Raw genomic sequence first — 25,938 nt, 5'->3', positions numbered from 1 at the left:
TTAGCTAACTCCACGCAGTTTTCTACCGATATTAACCCTCTTCCACCTTCCTTTCTAGGTAAGTATAATTTTGCTACCCCTGCCCTTGGGTGGAATCCTCCATTCATATTGAATTCCTTCCTAGTTCTTCTGTCTAGCTTTGCTAATTAAGTTTTTTCCCACTCTACAAAAGCTCCTGGGGTCTTGCATGCGTAGCGGGCTTACTACCTGCGGCCTACGGTACCATGCAATTCGTTCTTTTCAGTTGTCTAATACTTTCTTGATTATTCTGGCCGTGCCAAGAAGGCAAATCTTTTATAACAATTCTACTGGGCACTCTATTCCAATTTCTTTTATATTCCTCTTGATGCCTTCTGATACTGTTCCAAAGGACCCAACAATAATTGGCACTATCTTCCCCTTCTTCATTTTCCATAGCCGGACTACTTCGTACTTAAGAAGTTTGTATCTATCTATTTTTTCGTCTTCCAGTTCGTGACCAGAGCTTGGTTCTGTGCTGCCAGTATAGTGCTCTCGGTCAGTTTTTTTTAACGTTCCTTTCATCAGCCAATCCCACCTATTTTTTCCAGCGGCTTCTGTTGTGGATACATGGAATTGAGTGTGTAGTCCCTTCTTGCGTAATTCTTCTTCATGTCCTTTTTGTACTTCTTCCTTTGATTTCTCTTTTTTTCTTCTCTCAATACTCCCTTGTTCCTAATTGCCACTAGCAAGGTTTCCTTACTTTGGGCTAGGTATCTCATCAAACTCTCGAGTTCGATACACACGCAGTCTTCCACATTTATCAATCCCCTTGCTCCATAGGCGATCAGTGTCTGCACGTGGATGATGGGCTCCATGCATCGTTAGGAGCTTTAGTTCTTTCTCTGTCCACTTCAGGATTCCAGCGCCATACCGAACTACTGCAACTGTGCGCGAGTTTATTGCCGAAATTATGTTTCTGGCATTCAGCTTTGAAGCCAATATTTTTCTCACTCGCCGCAGACACTATTTTTGTCTTTTCCTTCATGTCGTGGTGTTTGATTCCATCTGCCTCAAGTATTCCCAGGTATTTATAGCAGGATTGAGGTTGAATTGGCTTCATCATTTCATCGTCATCATCATTATTATTATTATTATTATTATGAATATTTATAGGATTGAGGTTACTCCTCCAGAAAGTATAGAAGCTTGGGGAGGGGAAGTGGCAAGGCCAGTAGCGAAATATCTTCATGTAATACAACACAGACATTTAAATTGATAGGTTTTTTTCTAAAGATGTGGGCAGTACTTTTCGATTTCTCTGAGACATGGTTCTCTTGGGATATTATGTACATGTTTCTGATATCTCTTTCTTATCACACCTAGGGCACCCACAATAAAGTTCTCGCTTTAAGATGCCACATCATTTGTATTTCAATTTCCAGGTCCTTATATTTACTTAATTTGTCAAATTCCTTTACGGATATATTTTTATCAGTGGGAACATTTACATCTATTAGTCTACAAGTATTTTCTTCTCTGTCTTTAATGACTATTTCTGCTCGATTAGCCTGGGTCGTTCTGTCGGTGTTAACTGGAAAATCCCAGAGGATAGTGACATTTTTACCGTCAACGACTGGCTCAGGATGATGTTCATACCAGTAAGCAGGAGTGTTGATTTTGTAGTGTGTATACATTTTCAATGTAAATACTGTCCTACCCTAACGTGACGATTTTTGCATTCGTTTAGTGTCAGCACAGGACATCCCGAGACGAGATGGCCAAATGTATCGCAGAATCTGAATTTAAGGTCAGAATCTTTTTGAAGAACGTTGGCCTGGTAGTATTGGGTAAGCAAGCTTTGGTCTTGTGCCGCTAATATGAAACCTTCAGGCTCTGCTTTCAGTCCTGAGCTTCACAGCCACTGATGGGTTGTTGCTTGGTTTACATCAGCATTTCGACTTCGAAGTATATACTGTCTATGCAGAAGCTTCTGGCTCCACTGTCCCTCAATTTGTTTCTGCCCGTTCTTTTTTGCAGTCTGTCTGATCCGTTTTCTTGTTTGGTGGCAGTGGTTTCAGGTTCTTCATTTAATTCAGGGTTAATGCCAAGTTTCGTTGCAAATTTGCAAGCTTCTTTGACTATAGAATGTGAATTTTTGCTGTCGTCCTGTTTGAATACAAGCTGCAGCATTCAGTCCTCTGTATTAGATAAGTACTATTGTGGAGGTCCTATGGCACAGTTCTAGCGACATCATAACAGGGGACAGTTCTCGCTTTAAGATGCCACATCATTTGTATTTCAATTTCCAGGTCCTTATATTTACTTAATTTGTCAAGATTTGTAGCAGATTCAGAATATTTTCTGAAAATATGCACTCTCAAGTCATTTGCAAAATTGCAGCTGTTTGATGTAAAATGTTCGGCAAGTTCTGTCGAACTGCTATTATTGTGCCTGACCTCATATCTGTGCTCATTGAATCTTTTGTTTAATTGTTCTCTCGTACAACAAAAATAAATCAAGTTGTGTTTGGTGCATTCTGCTACGTACACTAAATGGGAGTCTCTACACGTCCCACCTTCCGTGTAAATCATAACTTTTCTGCGATGATTCCTGATGGAATTCACTTGACTCATATTGTTGCACAATGAACAGGGCTTACCTCTCTTGCGACTACATATTCACAGAAAATATTCTGAATCTGCTACACTTTCACTACTCAAAATGCATGCGGAGAAGTATGTTTGCAGGTTATTAACATCACACCCTGGAGGAATTAATAAAATGACAGGAGAATTTTATCATATTTACACAAAACTGTTTGATTAAATATTCTTGTTTTTCCTTTTCTTTTTTCTCTTTTTTTTTTTTTTTTTTTTTTTTTTTCTAGTTGTATACTTTAAATTTGAAGACTGATTATGTAATTCTATCAACGTTGCTCCCGTTCATATTTCGGATTAGAATTTCTATAAGTTTGAATTTTTATCACTTTTCATTTTGAACTCGACAAAGATACGCTAGCTGTCGAAATATCGTTCAACCAATAACATATCAATTGCAACAGCATCGCGCTCTTCGTATTGTCTATTTACCTTTGTAAAGAGTTACGTCAATCCTTTTAAAATATCAAAATCAAGTAGATTGAAATGATTGATTTTATGTTACACCGAATAAGAATTGAAACATTTAGAAATTCTGGAAGTTAGCAAAACAGTCAGATGTCTAAGGAAAATCGTAATGTAAATTACAGCTTTTGCGTTTTCTTCCTTTCTTACAGTTGGTTTGTCAGCCCTGTTAGTTCCGCTAGACCCCAGTGATGAGCCCAATCCTTGGCCATTGGATTTTGTACCATTCAAATGCGAATCTGAAAATGATAAATCGACATTTCTATCAGTTAAAATCAAAAGCCATTTATCATTTCTGGAAACATGCAAACTAGATAAACTTATACCGGACGGTCTTACATCAAATATACCAATGTGTGCATCACGGCCTGACGATTTATTGCTTCAAAAGTTTAAATTGATTGGTGAGAGCAATTCATTTCACATAACGGAACCTATTATTGAACACTATCGTTCAAAATTATTTTAGCTTGGTGCAGCTTGGACTCGTCGAAAGCAAAGTGCTCGATTAGTATGTTTTATAGACTCCGAAAGGTCATCAAATCTGTATTCGAATACAGGTCGCAGCAAATACAGCAGAACATTCCATGCAGCGCTCTAACGTCCGTTCTAATTCGTCTTATACGTACATCTATATATGTGTGCGGAGGGAGGGTGCGCGCTCGCATGTATTGATACGAGCAATGCTTCTACTGACACGATAAAGTACTCAGGAGATGAAGGTTTAGAATGTGTTATTTTATTTTATTCATTCGATATCCGTCGCTTTGCTACCGATAATAAGGCAAAATTTTATATTAAATTGTTTTTCCATTCAAAATACATCCTTTTATATAAAATATATTCCGCTTAAATACAAAGTTTTCACTTTCAGAAAAATAGATGATGGGTGCATTTTAATTAGATTTTTGAAAATTAGGTTGTCTTTTTCAGTGAATTTTTTTGATATTGTTTAACAAAAGACATTTATTTAAAAAAATTTCTTTTATACTTTGCAACCTTAGGGCTTACATTCTATAATATTTATGTTTATGTAGGTGACCTCTCCATAAACAATTTTCTCATGTTTGTTGGATCAGTCACTCTGATGATTGCGATTTGCGGTATATAATTGTCAGTGTGTCAGAAGATATTATTTGCTCCTCTTTAAACATTATCGCTGACTCTTACTTTTTCGTCAAAACAAAAGCAGGCCTTATAGGAAATTGCAGTTCTTTTTTTAGAGACTGACAAGTCGATGTTAGACGGTTGAAGAGAAATCCATGGAATCTTTTGTATCCTTCCAGTGTCCATACTGCTAAGTTTGCTGATAGCCAGTAAATTGTCAGTACCGTTCAGAATCGTGTTTCTAATAGTAGCCGTTTCTATTATCTAAGTTTCAGAGAAGCATTACTGACGCTCCTATCTTGATTTTGATTTTGGTAATGTGAGAAGGTATACCACTTACATTTAATGAATTCGAAAATTATGTGGAATAAAGAACTTGGTTTTTAATCTGCCATTGCATCAACTCTTCTCAGTGCAATCATATTTCCAGGAAGTTTATTTAGTTCCTCAATTCATCGTTTAATTGGTCGATCTTTTTTCCCCCCGAAAAGCTCTTGAAAACATCTATTGTTTATTTTCGTAGCGTGTCATTAAATTGGCATTAAACAAACTGAACCAAATTTTTTTTTGAAACTCACAATTAGAAAGGACGAAACCACAATAGTGTCTGGAAAGGTGTGTCAGCATCAACAATTTTTAAAATCTTTCCTTTAGTTATTTCCAGCAACCAGTTTGCATAGTGCACTGCCTCAATTACTGAAAATCATCGAACTCGACAGACAACGAGGAGAAGTTACTGAAAATCTTCCCTAAAGACTAATAATTCCCCCATAAGTTGTTTATTGTTTATTATATGTTGAAGCATGCGGTTAAAATCATCGAAAAGATGTTAGTGGCACATTGGGGTTTCATCCCACACCAATAGTTGAGCATCAAGCAGAAGTTGCCTAAATGCATCATAAGGAGATGTATGGCAAATTGATGTTGATTTTACCAGACCAGTAAATTTAAAGAGAGAATGGGTAGTCTGGTCTGAGCTTCAATAATGTAGCCAAAATACCGTATGAAGCAAGTGCAATTCTGTCATTTTTACGAACATGGGACAGTAACAAATTCACCAGAGAAGTTTTGCCTGTTTCTCCTGGAGAAACCTCAGTTGCTTCCAGCTTGGCTCAAAAATAATCCTTTATCCGATATTCAGCATATTTATACGACCACTTTAACAAACTTCGGTTGAGGATCTATTTCATCAGGATTAACAAACACATTTTTGTTGTTGTTGTTGTTGTTGTTGTTGGTGGTGGTGGTGGTGGTGGTCTACAGTTGGCAAACTATAATAAATTGTTCAACGCTCATATTGAATCAACTGGTTATCCATGTGATTTATGGAGGTGTCTGTTACATTTTCAATCGTCATTGTTTCTCTTCTAAGATTAAGAAAATCTTCAATAAGATTGTCACGAGACATGAATAAATCTTCACTTAGTCTTTCCGCTTAACTCCTAGACGTCACCCCAATATATACTGTATTCCGGTTCTTACAATCCCTCCATGCACTTTATGCTGTAAACCACATTCTTGGCCTTACAGTTAATACTAGAGTTAAAAGTATATACAATGGAGTCCATATCGAAGGAGTATGTCTTACATAACTGTGATCTGGTGGACCTCCCTGGTTTCTCTACAATCGTAATGTTGAGTTTAGCGTCCTTCAGAGCCTTCTTAAATCTGCAGGCTAGCTCTCAATGTGGCGTAGCCTCTACAAACATGACCCCTTGAAATTTATGACTTGTTTTTTTTTTTGTTTTTGTTTTTTTGCTTTATCATAAATTCTCTGTAGTCTGATCCATTGCTTGCTCCGGTATTTAGGACAGGTTCCACTTGCATCCTTATGATATCATCTAACTTCTTCCTTGCCCACTCTCCATATACTTTGACCCTATCTCTGGTTGTAGTCAGAGAATTGCATGTGGTGCATAAAGTCCTGTGCATGTCTCTTTATTTTATAGATTTCTCACTGCGAGAACAGAACACGTTGTTATTGTCCGAACTAAATCCGATATGTTTACATGGTGTGATAAAGCTGAGTTCTTATGAATAACGTATTTGGAAGCTATGGGTTTCATGTAATAAGAATGGAAAAGTTGAACTTTCTTGCTTGTAGTCTCTCACCAAAGTTTGGTGTCAGGGGCAGAGAATCTATTGTTAGGGTTCCTAGTGAGGTAATCTATCGTTACCTTGATACTTGATACTTTGGTGGGGTGAAGTTGATGCGCTGGGTGCTCTCTATTGTACCCCTCTCAGCTTCCTCAATGCGACCATATAGGATTGTCCTAACTAGAATATTGATACCATCTACATATCTACAGTATAGTATTACTGCTATAGAGTGTTTATCTAGGATTGCTAAGTTTTTTGTCCGACCTAATCATGAAGAGGGTAGCCACATCGACACTGATGGCTGCTCCTTGAACTTGCATAAACAGTTTCTTGTTGAACTTGGTTATGTGGTTTTTCAAAACAATTTTTATGCTAGTACCTATTGCACATCCAACCCTCTTTCTCACCTAATTGTTGTTCTCTGGATCCTAAGTGGGTATAGTCCAGCCACTCCTGCATTCTGTGACGCTTTTCCTCGCTGCCGATGTAATGATGGGTGATCTCTCCCATTCGAACATGGTGAAGCAGAACCTACTTAAGTAATGATTATCTAAATAATTACTGTCATAGGTTAATCTTAGGAGGAGGCCCAGTTTCCTCGTGTTTACTTCGCTGCCACAGCAAAATCTGTCAATAGACGGAAAGAGTGATATCACGTCCATATTACTTGTGAGGTCGTCTGGGCGGTTACATTCATTGACTCTATTGAGGAGGTCTTTATTGCTCACATCTGGGGATACCTCGTTGAGCGGTCGCAGTACCTCCGAGAAGTAGGACAGCCTATAGCAGCTGGAAATATTAGCCCCGCAAACCGGCCGAGTTGGTGGGGCCTGCAACTGTGTCCGTGCAGGGCTTATGGTCCTTCTGTAACCCATAGATTGTAGGAACATCGTTGCTACACGTTTGGAAATTTTGTGCAGTCTCCTTTTTAAGTTAGAATAATTTGCACCACGTTCCCATGTATGCATTGAGAAGTTTTTCTACTTTGTCATGTTCTTGTGATACAAATGCTCTCAAGTTATTGATGATCATAGTTCGGCAGGCTGTCTACCGACATTCTGCCAGACTTGTCTGTAGGGAGGTACACTATTTCATTGTTCCTAACGCATTGTTTTTATTTTTGGAGGTTTTTAGCAACCGTTGTACTGAATTAGTGAGTTATTTAATCAACCGACTAGCAATAAATGAAGCAGGGTTTTATCCACCGCGTGTGTTTATTACTGGTTTCAAATTTTGGCACAAGGCCAGTAATTTCAGTGGGTGGAGTATATCGATTACATCGATCCCGGTGCTCAACTGGTACTTATTTTTATTAACCCAGCAAGAATGAAAGGCAAAGTCGACTTCGGTAGAATTTGAACTCAGAACGTAAAGACGGATGAAATGCTGCTTAGCATTTTTCCCGGTGTGATATTTGATCTCTAATTCTAGCAAGTGAAGTAACCACGTTCCCCATATTGCAGGTACGTGAAACGGAATAAAACAAAATGCCTTCAAGCAAGAATCAAACCAGCAATACAGACTAGCTGTTATTAGTCCTATTTCTATGGGCCAGGTACTGAAAAACGGTCGTAAACAAGCAAACATAAATACTGTGAAATCTTGCATGCGTTAATTTCAGCTCCTCTTATTAATAACTGTATTGTTTCTTTCCAGATAAACTGACGTTTGATTGTTCAAAGAAGACTTCAAAAGTAACCAGTAGTGACGTCTGTAGAAAATGAACAAAATTTGGCATCATGCTGTTATCAAGTACCTGCAGAAAAAGATTTTATCCCCAAGGATATTCATGCTGACATGGTCGCTACATTAGGGGATGACGCTCCAGCTTTATCAACAGTGCAAAAGTGGACAATTGAATTTAGGAGGGGAAGGGAGAGTCATTTAAATTACACAAGGTCTAGACGTCCTGAAATTGCCACCACTGAGGAAAACGTCCTGTTCGCCACATGGTGATGGATGACAGGCGATATATATGTGTGTGTGTACATATATATATATAACAATTTATTCTTAATATGTCTAGGCTGGTTCAGACGCAAAATATGCTGATCGCTTCAGTGCACATCACAACAGAATAACCTCACTTTTACGACAACAGCGTGTTCACTACATTCGGTTCATTGGCGTTTGGAATTCAGTGACACCGGTGTTTCGACACGTGTTTGTCAGCCAGAAACACCCAGACCTTTGAATCTAAACCAAGCCGCTAGTTTTGTTTAATTGCACCGAACCAGTTGTTTGCTCAGTGCTTATATCTGCCAACCAATAAAATTAAAATCATTGTTTGTACCTTGTACAGCGAGATCTGGTACGATTATATGCATATTTATTCTTAATACGTCTAGGCATATTCAAACGCACAATATGCTGGTGGTTGTAGTGTGCGTCGAAACTCCAATGTCCTCAAATCCTGTGCGCCAATGAACCGAATGTGTTGAACACACACCGTCGTGAAAGTGAGGTTATTCCCTTGTGACGTACACTACATCGAATTTGGAAATACGCGAGTAGGATCGTAAAGTACTTCTCACACCCAGTCGCCATGTCTACCAAATGAGTAAATAACCCGTTTCTTTCTCTTTATCTTTCAACCAGTATAGCGGCTCTGCGAGTTGAGTGTATAAATGCACGTGACCCGGATGTCACACTGGAAGTAGGGTCACCTGTTCAATTACCCCAGATCGTTAGGTTAGGGTGTGATAGCCATCGACGAGACCAGGATTTCCGACACACGCCTAAGCACACAATTTTTTGTCCCCTGATTTTGAGATCTTTGCATTTCTTACTCAACCCGGAATGGGTGGTGGTGCTGCTTCGGAAAGATGCAACTGATCTTCCTGGACTGCACGGTAAGCTGTTGGTCCTGGACGTGAACAATAACCAAAGTGATGTTTTTAGACTAGTCGTTATGTATGTCCCGACTAGAGCAGGGTGGAATGATTTTTTTCAGGTGTTTAGAGGTTTCCCGCTCTGTAGTGGTAAATGGTGATTGGAACACCATCTTGGATGCATGTCTGACTCGTGTGAGGCAAGGTGATAGGTTCTAACATGATCTATCGAATGAGCCAAACAGCATCGGGTCATCAAGATCGTGTCTAGCTAGAGTTTACTATAGACCAATATTTCATGGTAGCATTGGATGTCCACAATACAAAGTTGGCTACACAGACCGCAAATATGAGACCTGTACGGCCGACGTAGATAAGAGTGTATATAGACAGGAAAGTGGTTACTGGAAACTGAACGCTTCTTTCCCAGCAAGTCAAGTTTACAGAGACAGGTAAATAGATAACTAGTTGACCGAGGATTGCCAGTCAACCGTCAACAACCGATTAGGTTTAGTACGGAAATAGTGATAGAAAATATTAGGAGTAGAGCTGGTTAGTAATCTATAAGAGGCGTTTAGAAAAGGCGTTTAGAAGACTGATGTATTGGTGGCGTGACTGAGTCTTGACTGATTATTCAACGCTAAGCATGAAGGTTGCATTAGCAGAGATAGGGTGCGCGCTCTAGCGCATAAAGGAGCAAAAGCCATTTGATGGGCCAGGGTAGCCGAGATGCAATGTAACAATGAAACCATAATTTGCCGAAATGTAAAGAGCGTATGCTACTCGACTCCAAGCAGATGTATGCTGCTTTCAAGAGACACTTCGCTCAACTGTTTGAGTAGACGATGGACCAGAGAAGGAGGTGGAATTTGCCGCCTACCCCAGTAGCTTGCTGCGACTCTCGACCGGGGATGCAGAGTTCTGCAAAGGACTGATAATAGCTGACGAAATATGGGAAACTATGATGGACTGCACGAGGGAGAAATCGCCGGAGTTTGATGGTCTGCTCTATGAGATTTATCTTCATATGCCAGACTTGTTTGAGAGAACTGAACAGGAGAATTCTAAGTCCTGCGAACATCGTAGTGGTGCTGTTGAGAAAGGACTCAAAATAAGGACTGGGGTGATTTTAACAACTTTAGGCGGATAACTCTGATAAATGCAGAGTTGAAGATTTTGGCCCAGGTGTTAGCTAAGTCTGGTGCATGTCGTAAATCTATCCACGACAGCCTCTACCTACAACATAGAAAGAATGAGTAAAGAACCTGCAGGAGTGAGGACTTGATCGGTTTAGATCAGTCAAAAGCTTTCAACGGAGCTGACTATCACTACTTGGCGACTGTCCTGAAGGTTGTTGGTTTCGGTATCTTCAGAGGCTGGATCGTTACAATATACAATGACATTTGCAAGTGTCAGAAGAAATGGCTGCCTATCGGAATCCTTCAGTGTCGTGTAATCGGTCCATCAAGGACGTCCCCTTTCTCTACTGTAATACTGACTCTGGAGCCACTACTGCAAAGTTGGAGTCTTCGAGGAACTTCCCGCGAGAACTAGGATGCTGACAATCCGCGTTTGCATATGCAGATGACGTCACCGTAATAGTGTCAGATACTAAATAAATCGAGATTGGCAATTAGCTGTGCTTAATTTAGACCGTCCATCACAACACAAATATTTTCTGGAACCATCTTTGTTATGCTTGTGGATGTGGTGCTTTTCCACCTCCCCTCTCTCTGCCTTGTCAAGCATTTTACTCACATCTCATCCCTAACAGTCATCACTTTTCTGTCTATGGTACTGGTACTCATTCGGTCGGTTACGATAAGGGTTCCAGTTGATTCGATCAACAGAACAGACTGCTCGTGAAATTAACAAGCAAGTGGCTGAGCACTCCGCAGACACGTACGAAGGGGTACCCAAAAGAAACCGGAATTTTACATTATTATTCTATTTACTTTTACATGTTTACACTTTTATCGCCTTTAAAGTATTCTCCATTTGAAGCAATGTATCGGTCTAGACGCATTTTCCTCTATTCGACGCAGTCCTGAAACACTTACGAAGTGATGCCTTTTAACGCCTCCGTTGTTTTTTCACCTCTTCCACATCAACAAATTTTGTAGCACCAGCTTTCATCACCAGTGATGACCTCCAAAAAAAGGTCAGGATCAACTGCCAATTTTTCTTTCAGTTCACGACACGCATTCAGTCGTGACTGCTTTTTATTTTCCGTGAGCCAGCGAGGAACAAATTTTGCTGCTACTCTTTTAATTCGCAATTCTTCCTTGCTCAAAATTCGTTGGCAGGATCTCCAAGACACACCAGTCATTTCAACAAGTTCGTCAATTGTTGAGTCACGGTCCTCCAAGAATAGTTCATGAACTTTCGTGTTTTCATTCGTTCGGGGGAGTCGACGGTCACCCTGAACGAGGTTGGTCTACAAGCGACAAGTGACCATTCCTAAAGCGTGGAAACCACTTGCAAACTTATGTTTTGCTCATGGCAGCGTCCTTGTAAGCTTTTTGATGCATGGCAATTGTTTCGGCCGCCGTTTTCCCCTGCAGAAAACAGAATTTCATGGAAGCACGCTGTCCCTTCGTTTCAGCCATCCTAAAAATCGACGACAGGGCAGAAGCACTGCAAAACAAAGACGCACCACGTGGCAGTAGGACTAAACGAGACGATACCGGTCGGCAGACTGATGCCCGAGGGTCGCATCAAGTGGCTTCTAGCGACAGAAGCCTGAACTACAGAGAACGTTTCCGGTTACTTTTGGGTACCCACTCGTATACCCTTAACGTAGCTCTCAGGGAGATTCAACGTGACACAGAATGTGACAAAGCTGGCCCTTTGGATGATAGGTACAACTCATTTTTGCCAGCTAAGTGGACGGGAGCAACGTGAAATAAAGCGCCTGGGAATCGAATTCACGATCTTACAATTGTGAGTTGGATATCCTAACCACTAAGCCACGCACCTTCACCTTTGGCACTACTCAGCTACTGCAATAACCTGAGAACAGAATAGGCACATATTACATTTCGGTTACCTCCCCATTCCAGGAACCACTTCTATTTCTTATTATCATCACAACCCACATTATTTCCATCAATCATCTCCTTTCTGTGCCTTCAGCCATTGCTCTCCCTTGCTATACTTTCTTAACACATCTCTTACCTGTTATCACGCTCCATGCCCTGTCATATCTATTATCACACCCCACTTACCATAGCCACCCCTGAATCACTCCTCATCCATACATGCAACGTGCATGTGCCTGAAAAAAAATAAGAGAAATAACACAAATTCTTGTGTATTTATTTTTCCAATGACCTGGTGAGATTGTAACTAGATAGAAAGATGTATATTCTTGTGTGAGCATTACTTGTACATTTTTTTTTTAAAGATAGACAAATATATGCACTTATTATACCACTTTTCCATACATCAACTGATAACTTTAAAACACAGCCACTGACTTCTGCTCCATTTTTCATACAAGATGACATTGAACATCCAACAGATACCTCATTATGCTCCAACCTCTACATGTCTCCCTCTTTCTGTTTCTTGATATGGTGTATAATGTATGTATGTACATGCTTCTGTACATGTATGTGAGACAATATCAAGTATAAATCTCAGTTGTAAGAATAGTAATTTGAGTGCAACTCAATTTTCAGCCAGACTCAAGCAAGTAGAATTATTCAACTCTAGCTAGACATGAGCTAAACAAAACAGATAAACATCAGATAAAGAGTCAAGTTTTATTTTTCATTTAAACTACACATCATACTTTGCCTCACCTCAGCATCAACCCTTAAACTCCTCTCATTCACACCATTCAGCCTTATCTCCCCTCCCCATTTACACACTCCACTCCAACTATGCCCACCACATTAACACACTTTATTTCACTCATTCTTCCCCACTCCTACATGAAAATAATCCAGTAAATCATCTCCCACACACCTCACTGATACTCTTGAGGTAGAAGCGTAACACATACATACATACAAAACACACATACAGAACTCTCATCAAAAATACAGACTGTCCAAATCCAACTCCTGTAGTCCACCCCCTCTCTAATACACCCCTCAATACTTCAGTTTCTCTTTGGAAGTTGAAGGTTGTTCAAGCTCTGTTTCATATTCAATCATCACTTTTGGTTGTCTCTTTGACATTTTCTTCTTCTTTGATGCAGAATGGTCTTCTGTTGTTGCTTGCTTGTGTTTCTTGTCTTTTGTTGCTAATGAGAATCCCATCACATTGTTGTCATTTGCAACAAGATCCCCTTCATCACTGCTTGAGTTGTAATCACTTAACCGGAGATCCTGTAAAAGATCAATTAAGACAAAATAACAAGGTTAATAGGCACAAGCGAAGCTGAGTGGTTAAGAAGTTCACAACCATTTGATATTGGGTTCAATCCTATTACAATGCTGAGAATTTTAAGCATTCTACTAGAGGCCCATAAACAGATTGCAACTGGAATAAACAGGACCAGAAAGTAATGCAATCCTGAAGTAAAAGTCAGTGCATGACCTCAGAATCCACATGAGCAATGATATATTATTCCATGTGCACATTACTAAGATAGCAACATTGTGTAGATGAATGACTGGTTGGATTCTGGGATCATTTAGAACAAGGAAAAAGGATGCTGTGCTACCCCTGTGAAAGACATGTTCACAGTTGCTTACATTACTATTTCCAACTGTGACCACTACACAAAGATTGACATAGTACAACAGAAGAGCTTCTGGGAGAGGCTAAAAGAACTGAGACTCTATTCCCAAGAGAGAAAACACGAAAGATATATATATATATATATATATATATATTATTTTGCTTAAAAGAGTTCCAACACTGTCTGTTTTTTATGTTTTATTTATATTCCTGCAGAACTAATGTGGGGTATAGAATATGGAATATACAATATATAATATAATATACAATATATAATATAAAATAAAATAAAAATGGATGGCACCATGAAATAAAGTATTGAATGTAGATGAAATATTGAGTGTTCAATATAAAGGATCAAATATATAAATATATAAATATAAATATATATATATATATATAAAGGCGACTCGAGTTTCAGGGCTATTTCCCTTCGTCATGGCCGGTATGACAATCTTTATATATATATATATACATATATGGAAGATCATAGAAGGTCTAGCTCCCAACTCTGAGAAAGAAAGCTAACCAACCACCAAGCTGGATGCTACTGCATAGTACTAAAGATGTCATCCTTTCCACCAAGAGTAAAGCCCACAACTTTCCAATTCCATGCCAAACAACGTCTGTGATCTGCAAGATGTAAATGTCACTGTTTTCAAACGACATTTCGACCAATTTTAACCTGAGGCACCAGATGAACTTACACTGTGGCAAAAAAAAAAATACAAAGAAGAGCAGCTCTATCCAACTTGCTACTTCACTAGAAACAGTTCTGGAGAAAGAGAGAGTCTCAACATGAAAACAGCCTTTAGCTGGAAACAGAAAGGTACATACATACATTATATAGATTAGTTATAGGATTCATTAAAATATAGGCACAACAACATGTAGGACACCAGAAATAGTTAAGTACAATAACATAAAATTCATAATGAGGTAAAAGAACCATAAAAGTATCATGTGTTGGTAAGATACTGTAGATGTGTAAGTATCAAATCCAATTTAAACCATAGATCCAACTCAGAGCTGGTTCTAGGTATGGTGTGAATCATCATCATCATTTCACATCTCTGAAGATTGGACAGTTTGACAGGAGCTGGCAATTCAGAATACTGCACCAATCCCTACAGTCTGCTTTGGCATAGTTTCTATGGCTGGATATTGTTATTAATGCCAACAGAGTGCACTGGGTGCTTTTTACGTGGCACCAGCAGCAGTAAGGTCAACAAGTAAATTGCAAGACCTCCCAAATGAGGGTGAAGTAGTATTGAAGGTTAGATGAAAAGTTAGAGTATGAATAGGGGGGCAGAAATGGATGTAAAGGAGATACATCCATGGCAACCTCAGCAGGGGAGAGAGAGAGAGAGGAGATAGAAAGGAGACGAATTTATACCATTTTATTAAAGCTAAAACAACCTCACATATGGCAATTAAAGAACCTACCATTGGTATGTATCAGATTGAGTAAAAAGTAAGTAATGTTTTGAAACATGAAATTCATCACAATATATTTCAACAATGCAGAAATTTTATTCATCAAAGTAAGTACCATTACAATCAACACATTTTTGCCAAGTTACAAGTTTGTTTATTCTGATAACATAGAAATCTGGAGTTCTGGGGCTGATAAACTCTTTGAACATACTCTCAGCACCAGTTTGATCTTTGAACTCCTTCTCTTGCAGGAAACCATCAAGGTGCTTGAAAAAGTGGTAGTCAGTAGGAGAAAAATCTGGGGAATAAGATGGGGTGGGGGGAGAATTTCGTAGCAAAGTTCCCTCAACTTCTAGAAGGTCATTAGTGAAATGTTTGGTCAAGCATTGTCATGAAAAATGACTAGCCCTCTTCTGTTGACCAGTCTGGGACAGAGAGGTAGAAGTTTTTCATTCATTTTGGCAATTTCATGGCAATATGTTTCTGTAGTAATGGTTTTTCCAGGTTTTAATAAATTATAGTGGATGAGTCCAGCAGTATACCATAACCTTCAAGTTTAGCGAAGACTTTCAGTACTTCATTTTGGTCCAACCACTGCAAAGAATGTTTTTTATTATTGTACAGAATCTACTCTTCATCACAAGTTACAATACAGTTGAGAAATGGATCGGTCTGGTTACGGAAAAGAAGCGATGAGCAAATTTCATATCAGCACATTTTCTCATTTTCTGATCACATGTAAATGGTTGCAGGCAGTTTTCTAACTTGATGTTCTTTTGCCAGTACTCAAATAGTTTTATGCGGATCTTTCTCAATGACGGATGGGCATCCACTATGCTCACGATCTTCAAGGTTCAGGTCTCCATTGCGAAATCGTTTGTTTCGAGCTGACCATTCACTGGTCTTTTCCTTGATATCATGAGCAGTTGAAACTGCTGTACGTCCTTTTTTGGAGTTAAATAGCAAAATTGCTCGAATATCGCACTTTGACAGTTCCATTTCAGATCATTGTAACAACAGTGAAAAAAATATTAATGCTAATTTATTGATGTACTTGGGCAAGTCTATGTCTATATAATCAGACAACTGCAAATAAATGTTTAAAAAGAATTCAAAACTCTGTCCAGTACAAATTCTTCATGGTTCAAAACGTTGCTTACTTTTACTCAACCTGATATATGACCCGACACTCCATCAGTTACAACCAGTGTTCCAATTAACTTAATCAATGGAACAGCTTGCTCATGAAATTAATGTGCAAGTGGTTGAGCACCACAGACACACATACCCTTAACCCTTTAGTGTTCAAATCAGCCGTAACCGGCCAAAATTAATTGCCCTTTATTTGTTCAAGCCGGCTGTATCCGACTGCTCTACGAAATCGCTAAAGAAATAAACAAATCACGTTATTGAATTCTCGTAGCTTTGAGATAATGCGAGATGAAGCCTTTCCCGCCTTTATTCAAGTATAAATACTTATGAAATTGTTTAGACCACATGGTTTTTTCAACGTTTGAAGAGAAGTGTGTACCTTAGTTGTTAAAAAAATGGCATCAGCAAGTAGCGATTCCAACTTTGAACGTTTTACTCTTGACGATATAGAAAATATAAAAACAAGAGTATTTTGTCTTCGGATGAATCTGATATCAATATTAGTGAAAAACTGCGAAAGGATGAGGAAGATTTTGAGAACAAAAGTGATGAAAATGATATCATAAACATGGCAACATGGTCAAAGATTACAACACCAATCGCTATTCCTGATTTCACAGAAAACACTGGTCCACAACACAACACCTCCTGACGCTCAACCATTGGACTATCTATTTTTGTTTTTACCAGAAAGTGTTTTTGAAAATGTTGCGGAGGAAACAAACAAATATGCGCAACATTTAATTTCTATTCGTGGAAGAGACGATCCACTATGGCAGCCAACTTATACTGCGGAAATGAGAACGTTTTTCACAATTAATATTATGCTTGGTGTTAAACAGCTTCCTCGACTGTATAACCACTGGAGACCTGATATAAGGTATGGCGAGCCATATATCTCAAGTATAATGTCAAAGACGAGGTATTCGAAAATATCTGAGTATTTACATTTAACTGATTTTGCTAATGCCCCCAGCAAAAACGACCCAAACTACAATCCCCTGTACGAAGTACGTACTGTAATTGATTTACTTGTTAATAATTATAAAACTGTATATCTACCTGGGAAAAATCTGTGTAGATGAAACCATGATAGGTTATAAGGGCAGAGTACATTTTCGGTAGTACATGCCTGCCAAACCCACTAAATGGGGGATCAAGGTATGAGAAGTTTGTGAATCAGAGACTGGACATTGTGTAAACTTCAATGTTTACACAGGTAAAAAATATAATGGAAACAGACCATATGGATTGGGACATGATGTAGTATGGTCTCTTACTGAACCACTTCACCATCAGCACCAACACCTCTATTTTGATCGTTTTTTTTTCTTCAGTAGCTTTGGCAGAAAATCTTCCCTGTGTAAGTACTTACACGTGCAGTATTGTTATGAGAAACTGTAAATGTTTACGCTGTGAAATTAAAACAAAATTAAAAAAACAAGGGGACATTTTACAGATGCAAAAAGAAAATTTTTTGTTACTGCTTTCAAAGAAAAAAGGTAGATTTTATTTCTGTCTTCTAATGAACAACCTGGTGTTGGTGCTGAGAGGAGACCCCTAGTGAATATTACTTATAACAAATATATGGGTGAGGTTGATAAATCCAATCAATATTGGGCATATTACCCAGTTGGTCGACCTGGGAAGAAATAGTGGAGGTACATTTTGTGGTGTTTAGTTGATTTAAATATAGTAAATTCATATATTGTATACGTAAACAGTCACAAGGTACCTCCACCATGAAAGGACTACTACCACTTGAAATTTCAGGTTGACATCGCATCTCAGTTATGTGAGGGCTTTTCTTCTAGAAAGCACAGAACTGGGAGAAGAGCAAAATTAACTGAGGTGGATGTCAACAGAGAAAATATTGACTTCCATCAAGTCGAAAAAATAAATGGGAGGAAAAAAGTTTGCAGACTGTGTTCACTGCAAAAAAGAAAAACTGCGAAAGGATATCAGATAGAGACTTCGTATATGTGTTCCTTTTGCAAAGTGCTCTTGTGTAAAGGGTGATTTGGAGAGTTTCATGATAGAAATATGTCATAACTATATAATTTTGTATATTCCTTTTCACTTTATTATAAATAATATGTGAAATTAAGAAAAACATATTAATTTTCAGTATGTAACATACACACCTGTATTCACCTTTGTCTCACCTGTTAATGACACTTTTTTATTAGATGCATTCCGTTACATAAATGAATTCAATAAATTGTATAGAAGTACATAGCCAATGGTATATTGACTAATAAAAGAGTTTTGTACTTTATTTTCAATGAAAACGTTTAAATGAAATATAGAAAAAGAATAAAATCTTTTACCGATTACACCTGTATTTTAATTAATTCAAATTAATGTACCTCATCTTGAAAAATGTAAAATTGTTGGCAGTTGACATCTGGGATAATTTTAGTAACAAATCAAACAGGTAAGATGTATTAAGTATATGAATTTTAGTGTTTATTCAAAATGTTATTGTTTTTACACCTGTTAATTAAATTTACCTGCCCATAAAAGTCAAATTTAGTCAGAAAGATCAGCTAAAATTACGTAATTATAAACCACTGGCATATAAGCACCCATTTACAAAACTTCAATTCTGTATGTAGAAAATTAACAAAGTTACAAGCAAATATTGTGGACACCCCACTTGAACCTGAATAAATCAAAATTAATGTGAACAGATAAGCATTGCATTTGACAAATTAATCTGAACACTAAAGGGTTAATGTTGTTCTGAGGTAGATTCAGCATGACAGGTACAACTCATTTTTGCCAGCTGAGTAGATTGGAGCAACAAAAAATAAAGTGTCTTCCTGGAGGATACAATGCACTGCCAGGAACCAAATTCATAGCCTTATGAGCATGAGCCAAATACCCTAACCACTAAGATGTGAGCCTTCATATAGACGTATATACATATATCTCAGTAAGTACAGATGTATCAAATTGCTTTAACCAGGTCATAAAAGTTAGAGGGAAGTTAACAGCCCAATTGATTAGGAATAGAATAAGACCAGATGACATGTAATTTGGCTTTGTGCCACAAAGGAGTACTACGGATGCCATATTTTTAGTAAGGTGACTACATGATAAATATCTGGCTAATAGTACACCATTGTACTTGGCATTCATTGACCTAAAGAAACCCTTGCTCCATGATCTTGTGGTCTCCAAGGAAGCTAAAAGTAGATGAATGACTTGTTTGAGCCATACAAGCAATGTATAAAGACACTTCAATAGAGTGAAAGTAAGCCTCGAGTACATGAATTTAATGTACAAGTAGGAGTTCACCAGGACTCGATACTCAGTCACCTACTATTCATCATCGTTCTCCAAGCCATAACAGAGACTAGCCCCTCTTGGGAACTACTATATGCTAATGGCCCTGTTCTTATCACAGAATCTGAAGCAGATTTGGAAAAGAAATTCCAGGAGTGAAAGCAAAACCTGCATTTAAAAAGCCTTAAGATTTACCTAGCAAACACCTAAGTTGTTAGCAAGAAAATGGATAGGACTCTGCTTCCATTGCTCAACATGTAGGAAAGTGCTGGAATGAATTCCATACAGTGCAAGCTATGGACACATCAGTGAAATCACAGGAAGGTTAACAGATAAACTAGTGTTTGTATATAGCAGATGTGCAAAAGAATTAGATTTTTTTTTAATATCGAAGAGGCTCCCAAGAGGTTGTAAATAGCTTCTGTTACCCAGGTGACCTAATTAGTAGTGGAGGAAGATGTTCTGAAACTATAGTTGCTAGAATATGAATAAAATGGAGTAAGTTCACAGATCTACTACTGCTGTTGACAACAAAAGGTCTCTCTCTCTCTCTCTCTCTCTCTCTCTGAGTGAAAGGCAAATTGAATGATGCTTGTGTATGAACAGCTACACCACATGATAGTGAGGTATGGTCCCTGAATGCAGAAGACATGTGAAGATGAATGTGCAACATTAGTGTGTATGCACAACAAAGTACAAAGGTGTTAAGAGTAAAATTAGGCATAAGAGAAATCAGATGTAGTGTGCAAGCAATGGTATGGTCTTGTGATACATAAGGATGAGGACAGCTGCATAAAGAAGTGCCAATTGCTCTAAGTGGATGAAACTTGCAACAACACAAAAAAAAAAAAAAAACTAGGAAAACACAAGAAAAGGAGTAATCTCAGAGAAGGACAGTCAGGATTAGCAATTGGCTGTGCTTGAGAAGACCATCAATCACAGTAGAAGTTGTATCCTAAAACCTAAATGAAGAAAACTATAAATAAGTGCCAATCACTTAAAATGGATGGAATTCACGGAAGAAAGAGATCCAGGAAGATGTAGGATGAAGTGGAGAGGGCTGATATCAAGATGTTGGGCTTCACAAAGATGACAAACAACTGAGATGTCAATATGAGGCTCTTGAGAAGACTTGTCCACCTTAGTGAAACTGAGGTCTGAAAGTACTGTGTATATTGTGCTCAACTGTTTCAGTGATGCAATGTGTGTGTGTGTGTGTGTGTGTGTGTGTGTGTGTGTGTGTGTGTGTTATAAATATATACATATATGTACATTTACATTTTATTTTTAACGTGTCTAGGCAGGTTCAGATGCCATATATGATAGTCACTGTAATATACATACAAGGAAAAAGTCTCTCTTTTATGATGGCAGTGTGTTCAGTACACTCAACTCATAGGTGCAGAGGATTCTGGGACACCAGTGTTTTGACATTGTGTATGATCAGCCAGAGGTACACTGATTGGCAGACATAAGAACCGATCAGCAAACATCTTTGTTCACTGAAAGTATAAACAAAGGTCAGCTGCTAGGCTAGGCTCAACTTGATTGATAAGACACATGTTGAAACACCAGTGTCCCAAAAATCCTCTGAACCATAGGGACAAGTATAAATTGCAATGCCAAGTTTGGTGCCAGACTTGCTAGAAGCTTCCATATGTATAGCACAAAATCTCTTGTAATGACAGAATTCTTTCAAACTCTCCTAATAGCTCAACTGTTTCAATGATGCTATAAACATAAATAACTATATATAGTACCCTCGACCTTTGAGCCTAGCCAAGCGGCTGGCTGTTGTTTATATTTTCAGCAAACAAAATGATTGCCAATCAGTGATTACCTCTGGTACTCAATAAAATAAGTACTAGTTGAACACTGGGGTTACAGCAACTAACACCCTCCTCTTAAAATTGTTGGCCATGTGCCAGTAAATTCTCAGTGACATTTCACCCTTCTTCATTTTGAGTTCAAATTCCACTGAGATTGACTACCTCTCATCATTTTGGGATTGAGTACTGGGGAGGAAGTAATTGACTAGAACACCCTTCCAAACACCAATAATCAATTATTATAATAATTATTATTTTTACTATTATTATTGAGTGAGAGAACAGTGCATGCCATCAGTAACACTAGGGTAAAATATATGAAGCCTAGTATACCTACCATGACTACCCATCTGATAAGGGTACACCAGGCACATGCATCCAGGGCTGTGGAGTCGAAACAAAAATCTTCAACTCCAATTCTGACTCCGACTCCTCTTTATGTAATTAAGTGATTGTGGTCTACATATCTGATAAAGCATTTGCATACACTTGTACTCTGAATAGGCCTATACGTTATAACTGGTTTATATTAAAGAATAAAGATATTGTGAGTCGGAGTCGGTATAGTTTTACTGACTCTGACTCCACAGCCATGCTTGCATCACAACCATATATGCACAACATGTTGATCTCATCTCAAGAAAAACAGTGCATGACTTTGCAGGTGGGGTCCAGTTAGAATTTTTATCAGGTTGAGTAGCCAATCCCACTCAAAAGGTCCCTGAAAAAGGGTTGTTTATGGATGTTGAACAAAATACCTATGTTTCCAGAGGTGACTTATTCAAACCCCAAAGAATTCCTCACAACAGATGACTATGATGCTTCTCCATTACTTCTGCTTGTGATCAGAGATGCACATATCATCAGCCACCAAGGGACATACTCAACTGGTTACGGTCAAACAACTGACAAGCAAGCCTGAGGTATTGAGCAGAATATTTGCTGTAGCCCATCTTTTATACCATGACAAAACATGTACATGATAACACTTTCAATCAGTTAAGATCATAAGCCATGTGAGCCAGTACCTGATACTGCATCAGTGCATATAATAATAATAATTATTATTATTATTATTATTATTATCATTATTATTTTTATTATTATTGTTGTTGTTGTTGCTTTGTTTTAAATGAGCTGCTCACCCACAGACCTCAAGAAACAGCAAGTTAGATGCTTTACTGCAGGAATTATTAATGAGAATGTATATTTCAAGAAAAAGAAACTAAATACTGAGAATCAAGATTTTCTTCCAAGTTTAAGATTTACAATTTTGAAAGATTTTAATAAATTCAAATATGTTCGAATTGAAAATGCTTTTCTTAAGATGTAGGCTGTACCCACAAGATCAGTCTTTGTAGTTCTGATACTTTTGTTCCCTGGTATTTTAAGAACACCATTTAGTATTATCCCCCAAAGCTCTCAGTTGTCATTCTTAGAAACCTGTTTCAAGGTCCTTGTATGTACTTAACTTTTCAAATGCTTCGCCAGAGATGTTGCAATTTGCTGGGATTCACATATCTATGAGCAAACATGTTTTGCTAATGTGATTTTTTCCCCACATTGAATAGCTTTACGAATTTGAAGACTAAAGTTCCAAAGATGCCTTATTTTCTACTATTTTGGCAGGATTATGTTCCCACAAATTCTCACATGGCAGTCCAGACTGACAGCATAAGATCTAATGCAAATACTGACTAAGTCTATCATGGTAATAAATATACTCAAGTGAAGCTAAGATAGAGTAGCAAGAGATGAGATGGTCCATTGTTTCTCTTGTTGTACTACAAAAGTGGGAGCCCTCTGTGTCTGATTTAAGTTCAGATGTAGACAGCCACTGATGGGTCATATTTGCATGAACATCAGGATCATAAGTTCTTGAAGGGTGGTTACTATGTAATGCCTTACTCTTTTGTCTATTATGCAGCTCCAAGATTCCATTTGATTTGGCTTGTACTTTTTATTTGTTTTGCTTTCACCATGAGTTCGTGTTTTATCTTTGGCCATCTTTGATTCCTTAACACATTTCTTTGCTTCATCTGATATTGAGTGAAATTTCTTGGTACTTTCATGCTTTCAAGCAAGTTCAAGCATCCAGTCATAAGTATTCTTTAGACAGGTGCCTAACACCATAGTCACTGTCTTTAGAGACAGTTGTAGCTGTGCCTGTCTATATCCACCATCCTTTTGTGAGATGCTATAGTCTGTCTACAACTACCTTTAGGTGATGCATGTAGTGAATTGTGAGAAACTTGCATATTTTTGCCTTTCATCCTTTCTGAGTCAATGAAATAAGTACCAGTTGAGCACTGGAGTCAGTATAACCAACTAGCCTCCCCTGACTCTTTACATTGCAAGTTTAAATTCTGCCTGAGGGTGGTAAATGATAAATATATTGGAAGGAAGGTAGGGATGAGTAGGTGATGACTAGAGATCAGGTAATGTTGAAGGGTGGATGTAGTGAATGGTGAACAACAAAGATGGAGGGGAGACAGATGATACATATGAGTTTGGAGAAAGTAAGGGAAGGTTGGTGTTGACTTAAAGTACAGAAAGGGGTGAGGAGAGTAAAATAGTAATAATACACACACACTTTTATGCTCCATTTATGTATGCATAATAGAGAGAGAGAGAGAAAAAAAAAGAGATTGAAGGACAGCTAAACTAAAAGAAAAACAATTGTGACAATGTGCAACAGTAGTAAACAAGTGACACAGTCATAGAGGAGGTTCCCTTCATTTCTCATCTTCTGAGAAAACCTATCTGGTCATGGGAAATATTACCTTGCTTGGAAACAGGTGAAGTTTGCCATAGAATATCTGCTTCAAAAAATTCTATCTGATCCATGCAAGCATGAAAAACTGGATTTTAAAATGGTGAAGATAAAAGTAGAGAAATAGGTTGAGGGGAAGGAGGGAGTAGGTGTATTCTTAGGAAGAGAAACTATTTTCCCTAAGACATATTTCAAGGAAGATGGGGTCAACTTCATTGACCTGACCTACAGGATGAGCTAAAGGGCATCAAGTCTCATCTCTTTCCCCTTCCCAACTCCCCTAATTAAACTGTTCTCATGATTAATTAGTAGCCACTGTTGACCTCTCTATTACTACCACTACATTTAACTGTTTGTAGAAGTGGTGATGGTGGTAGAAGTGCTGGTGAATGATTGTAGTTGTTGTTAAGAGGGGTAGGAGTGGAAATGGCGCTGGTATTATCCTCTTGATCTGAAATTGCTCTATCTATCTTATCTTAAAGATTATTTTAGTCATGGTCTCTAAGTAGTGATGCATATAAGAATGTGTCTGAGTAGGGATTTAAGTAGTGGGAAGTATGTTGACAATAGAAAGTTCAGTGTGTTTGTGATAGGATTATTATCTCCAGCCCTCTCTAATTAGAAAATAAACTAGAAGATTAGATTGTTGCCTGTCCAAATGACAGTTAACCACCATGGTGTCGACTTATTCCTTTTCCCTTTACCACATCCAATATTCTTCAGCTTCCCCAACTATGTTTTCTTGAAATTGTTAACACTGAAGTAGGAATTAGTTTTTTTTAAAAATCATTTTCCTGTATATCTGTGCATACATGTAACCACTGATCAATACCTCCACCCTACTATCATTATCAAATTTAATGACTTCCCATATAAACATGGGTTGGACTATTCTACAAAACAATATTCATGTATTCCTCTCACATTTTAGGGTCTCACATCTAAGGTACTTGAACAAACTAAACCTTATCCTGTATATATATGTGTGTATGTGTATGTGAAGCATTTCACTCAAATCTTAGAATATTTAATTACAGATCTCACTGACCAATAAATCTGTAATTACTGAAGCTGTGAAGTAATTTCTGATGGTGAGTGGAAGTGTTAAAATATTTGTGATTACATTAATATGCATATTAGGAACTACATTGTCTAATGTATCCCCCTTTATTTAAAGTGCTAACATTGAGAGAGAATTGACTGCTATTCCTAACAATTTGAGCCACTACATTGAGGTTTCTAGTTCGCAATGTAAATGGGTAAAATCTAGAATTCTTTGGTCTCTTTCTTCCACTAATACCATCCACTCTAACTGATTGTCACTTCGTGCAACTGTCCTTGACCATACATATCACATGACCAAACCAGTACAGTCTTCTCTCTTGTGCACTACATTTAATTCTTCTTATGCCTTACTTTTCTCTCAATACACTGGAACTTTGTTGTACATGTACACACACATATAAATAATAAGCAGAAAACAGGTGTGATACTTAAAATGCCAAAATAACTAGTAGAATCATTATGTGATCATACATTTTAACTCATAAGTGTCCTGCCAGAAATACAACAATATATGATAAAGCTCCAGATATGCACACTGTTTCCTGTTATGCAAATGATCATAGGTCACATAAATAGAC

The 25,938-nt window shown here is 38.0% G+C and overlaps 1 protein-coding gene across 2 annotated transcripts in view; it reads right to left on the bottom strand.

Annotated features, from left to right (window-relative positions):
* Window positions 1–12,874: 12,874 nt before the first annotated feature.
* LOC106874548 (protein MAK16 homolog) overlaps window positions 12,875–25,938 on the bottom strand; it is a 167,316-nt gene continuing 154,252 nt past the window's right edge. For both annotated transcript variants that reach the window (XM_089362571.1, XM_089362572.1), the window contains one exon: window positions 12,875–13,458. In XM_089362571.1, coding sequence (XP_089218697.1) covers window positions 13,222–13,458 — 237 coding nt within the window. In that variant the 3' untranslated portion in view covers window positions 12,875–13,221. The remainder of the gene's footprint in view (window positions 13,459–25,938) is intronic.

The sequence above is a fragment of the Octopus bimaculoides genome, chromosome 14 (genome assembly GCF_046866305.1).
Source record: "Octopus bimaculoides isolate indiv1 chromosome 14, ASM4686630v1, whole genome shotgun sequence".
Taxonomy (NCBI): Eukaryota; Metazoa; Mollusca; class Cephalopoda; order Octopoda; family Octopodidae; genus Octopus; species Octopus bimaculoides.
Note: the sequence above shows the minus strand (reverse complement) of the source record. Positions and strands in the feature narration are given on the sequence as shown.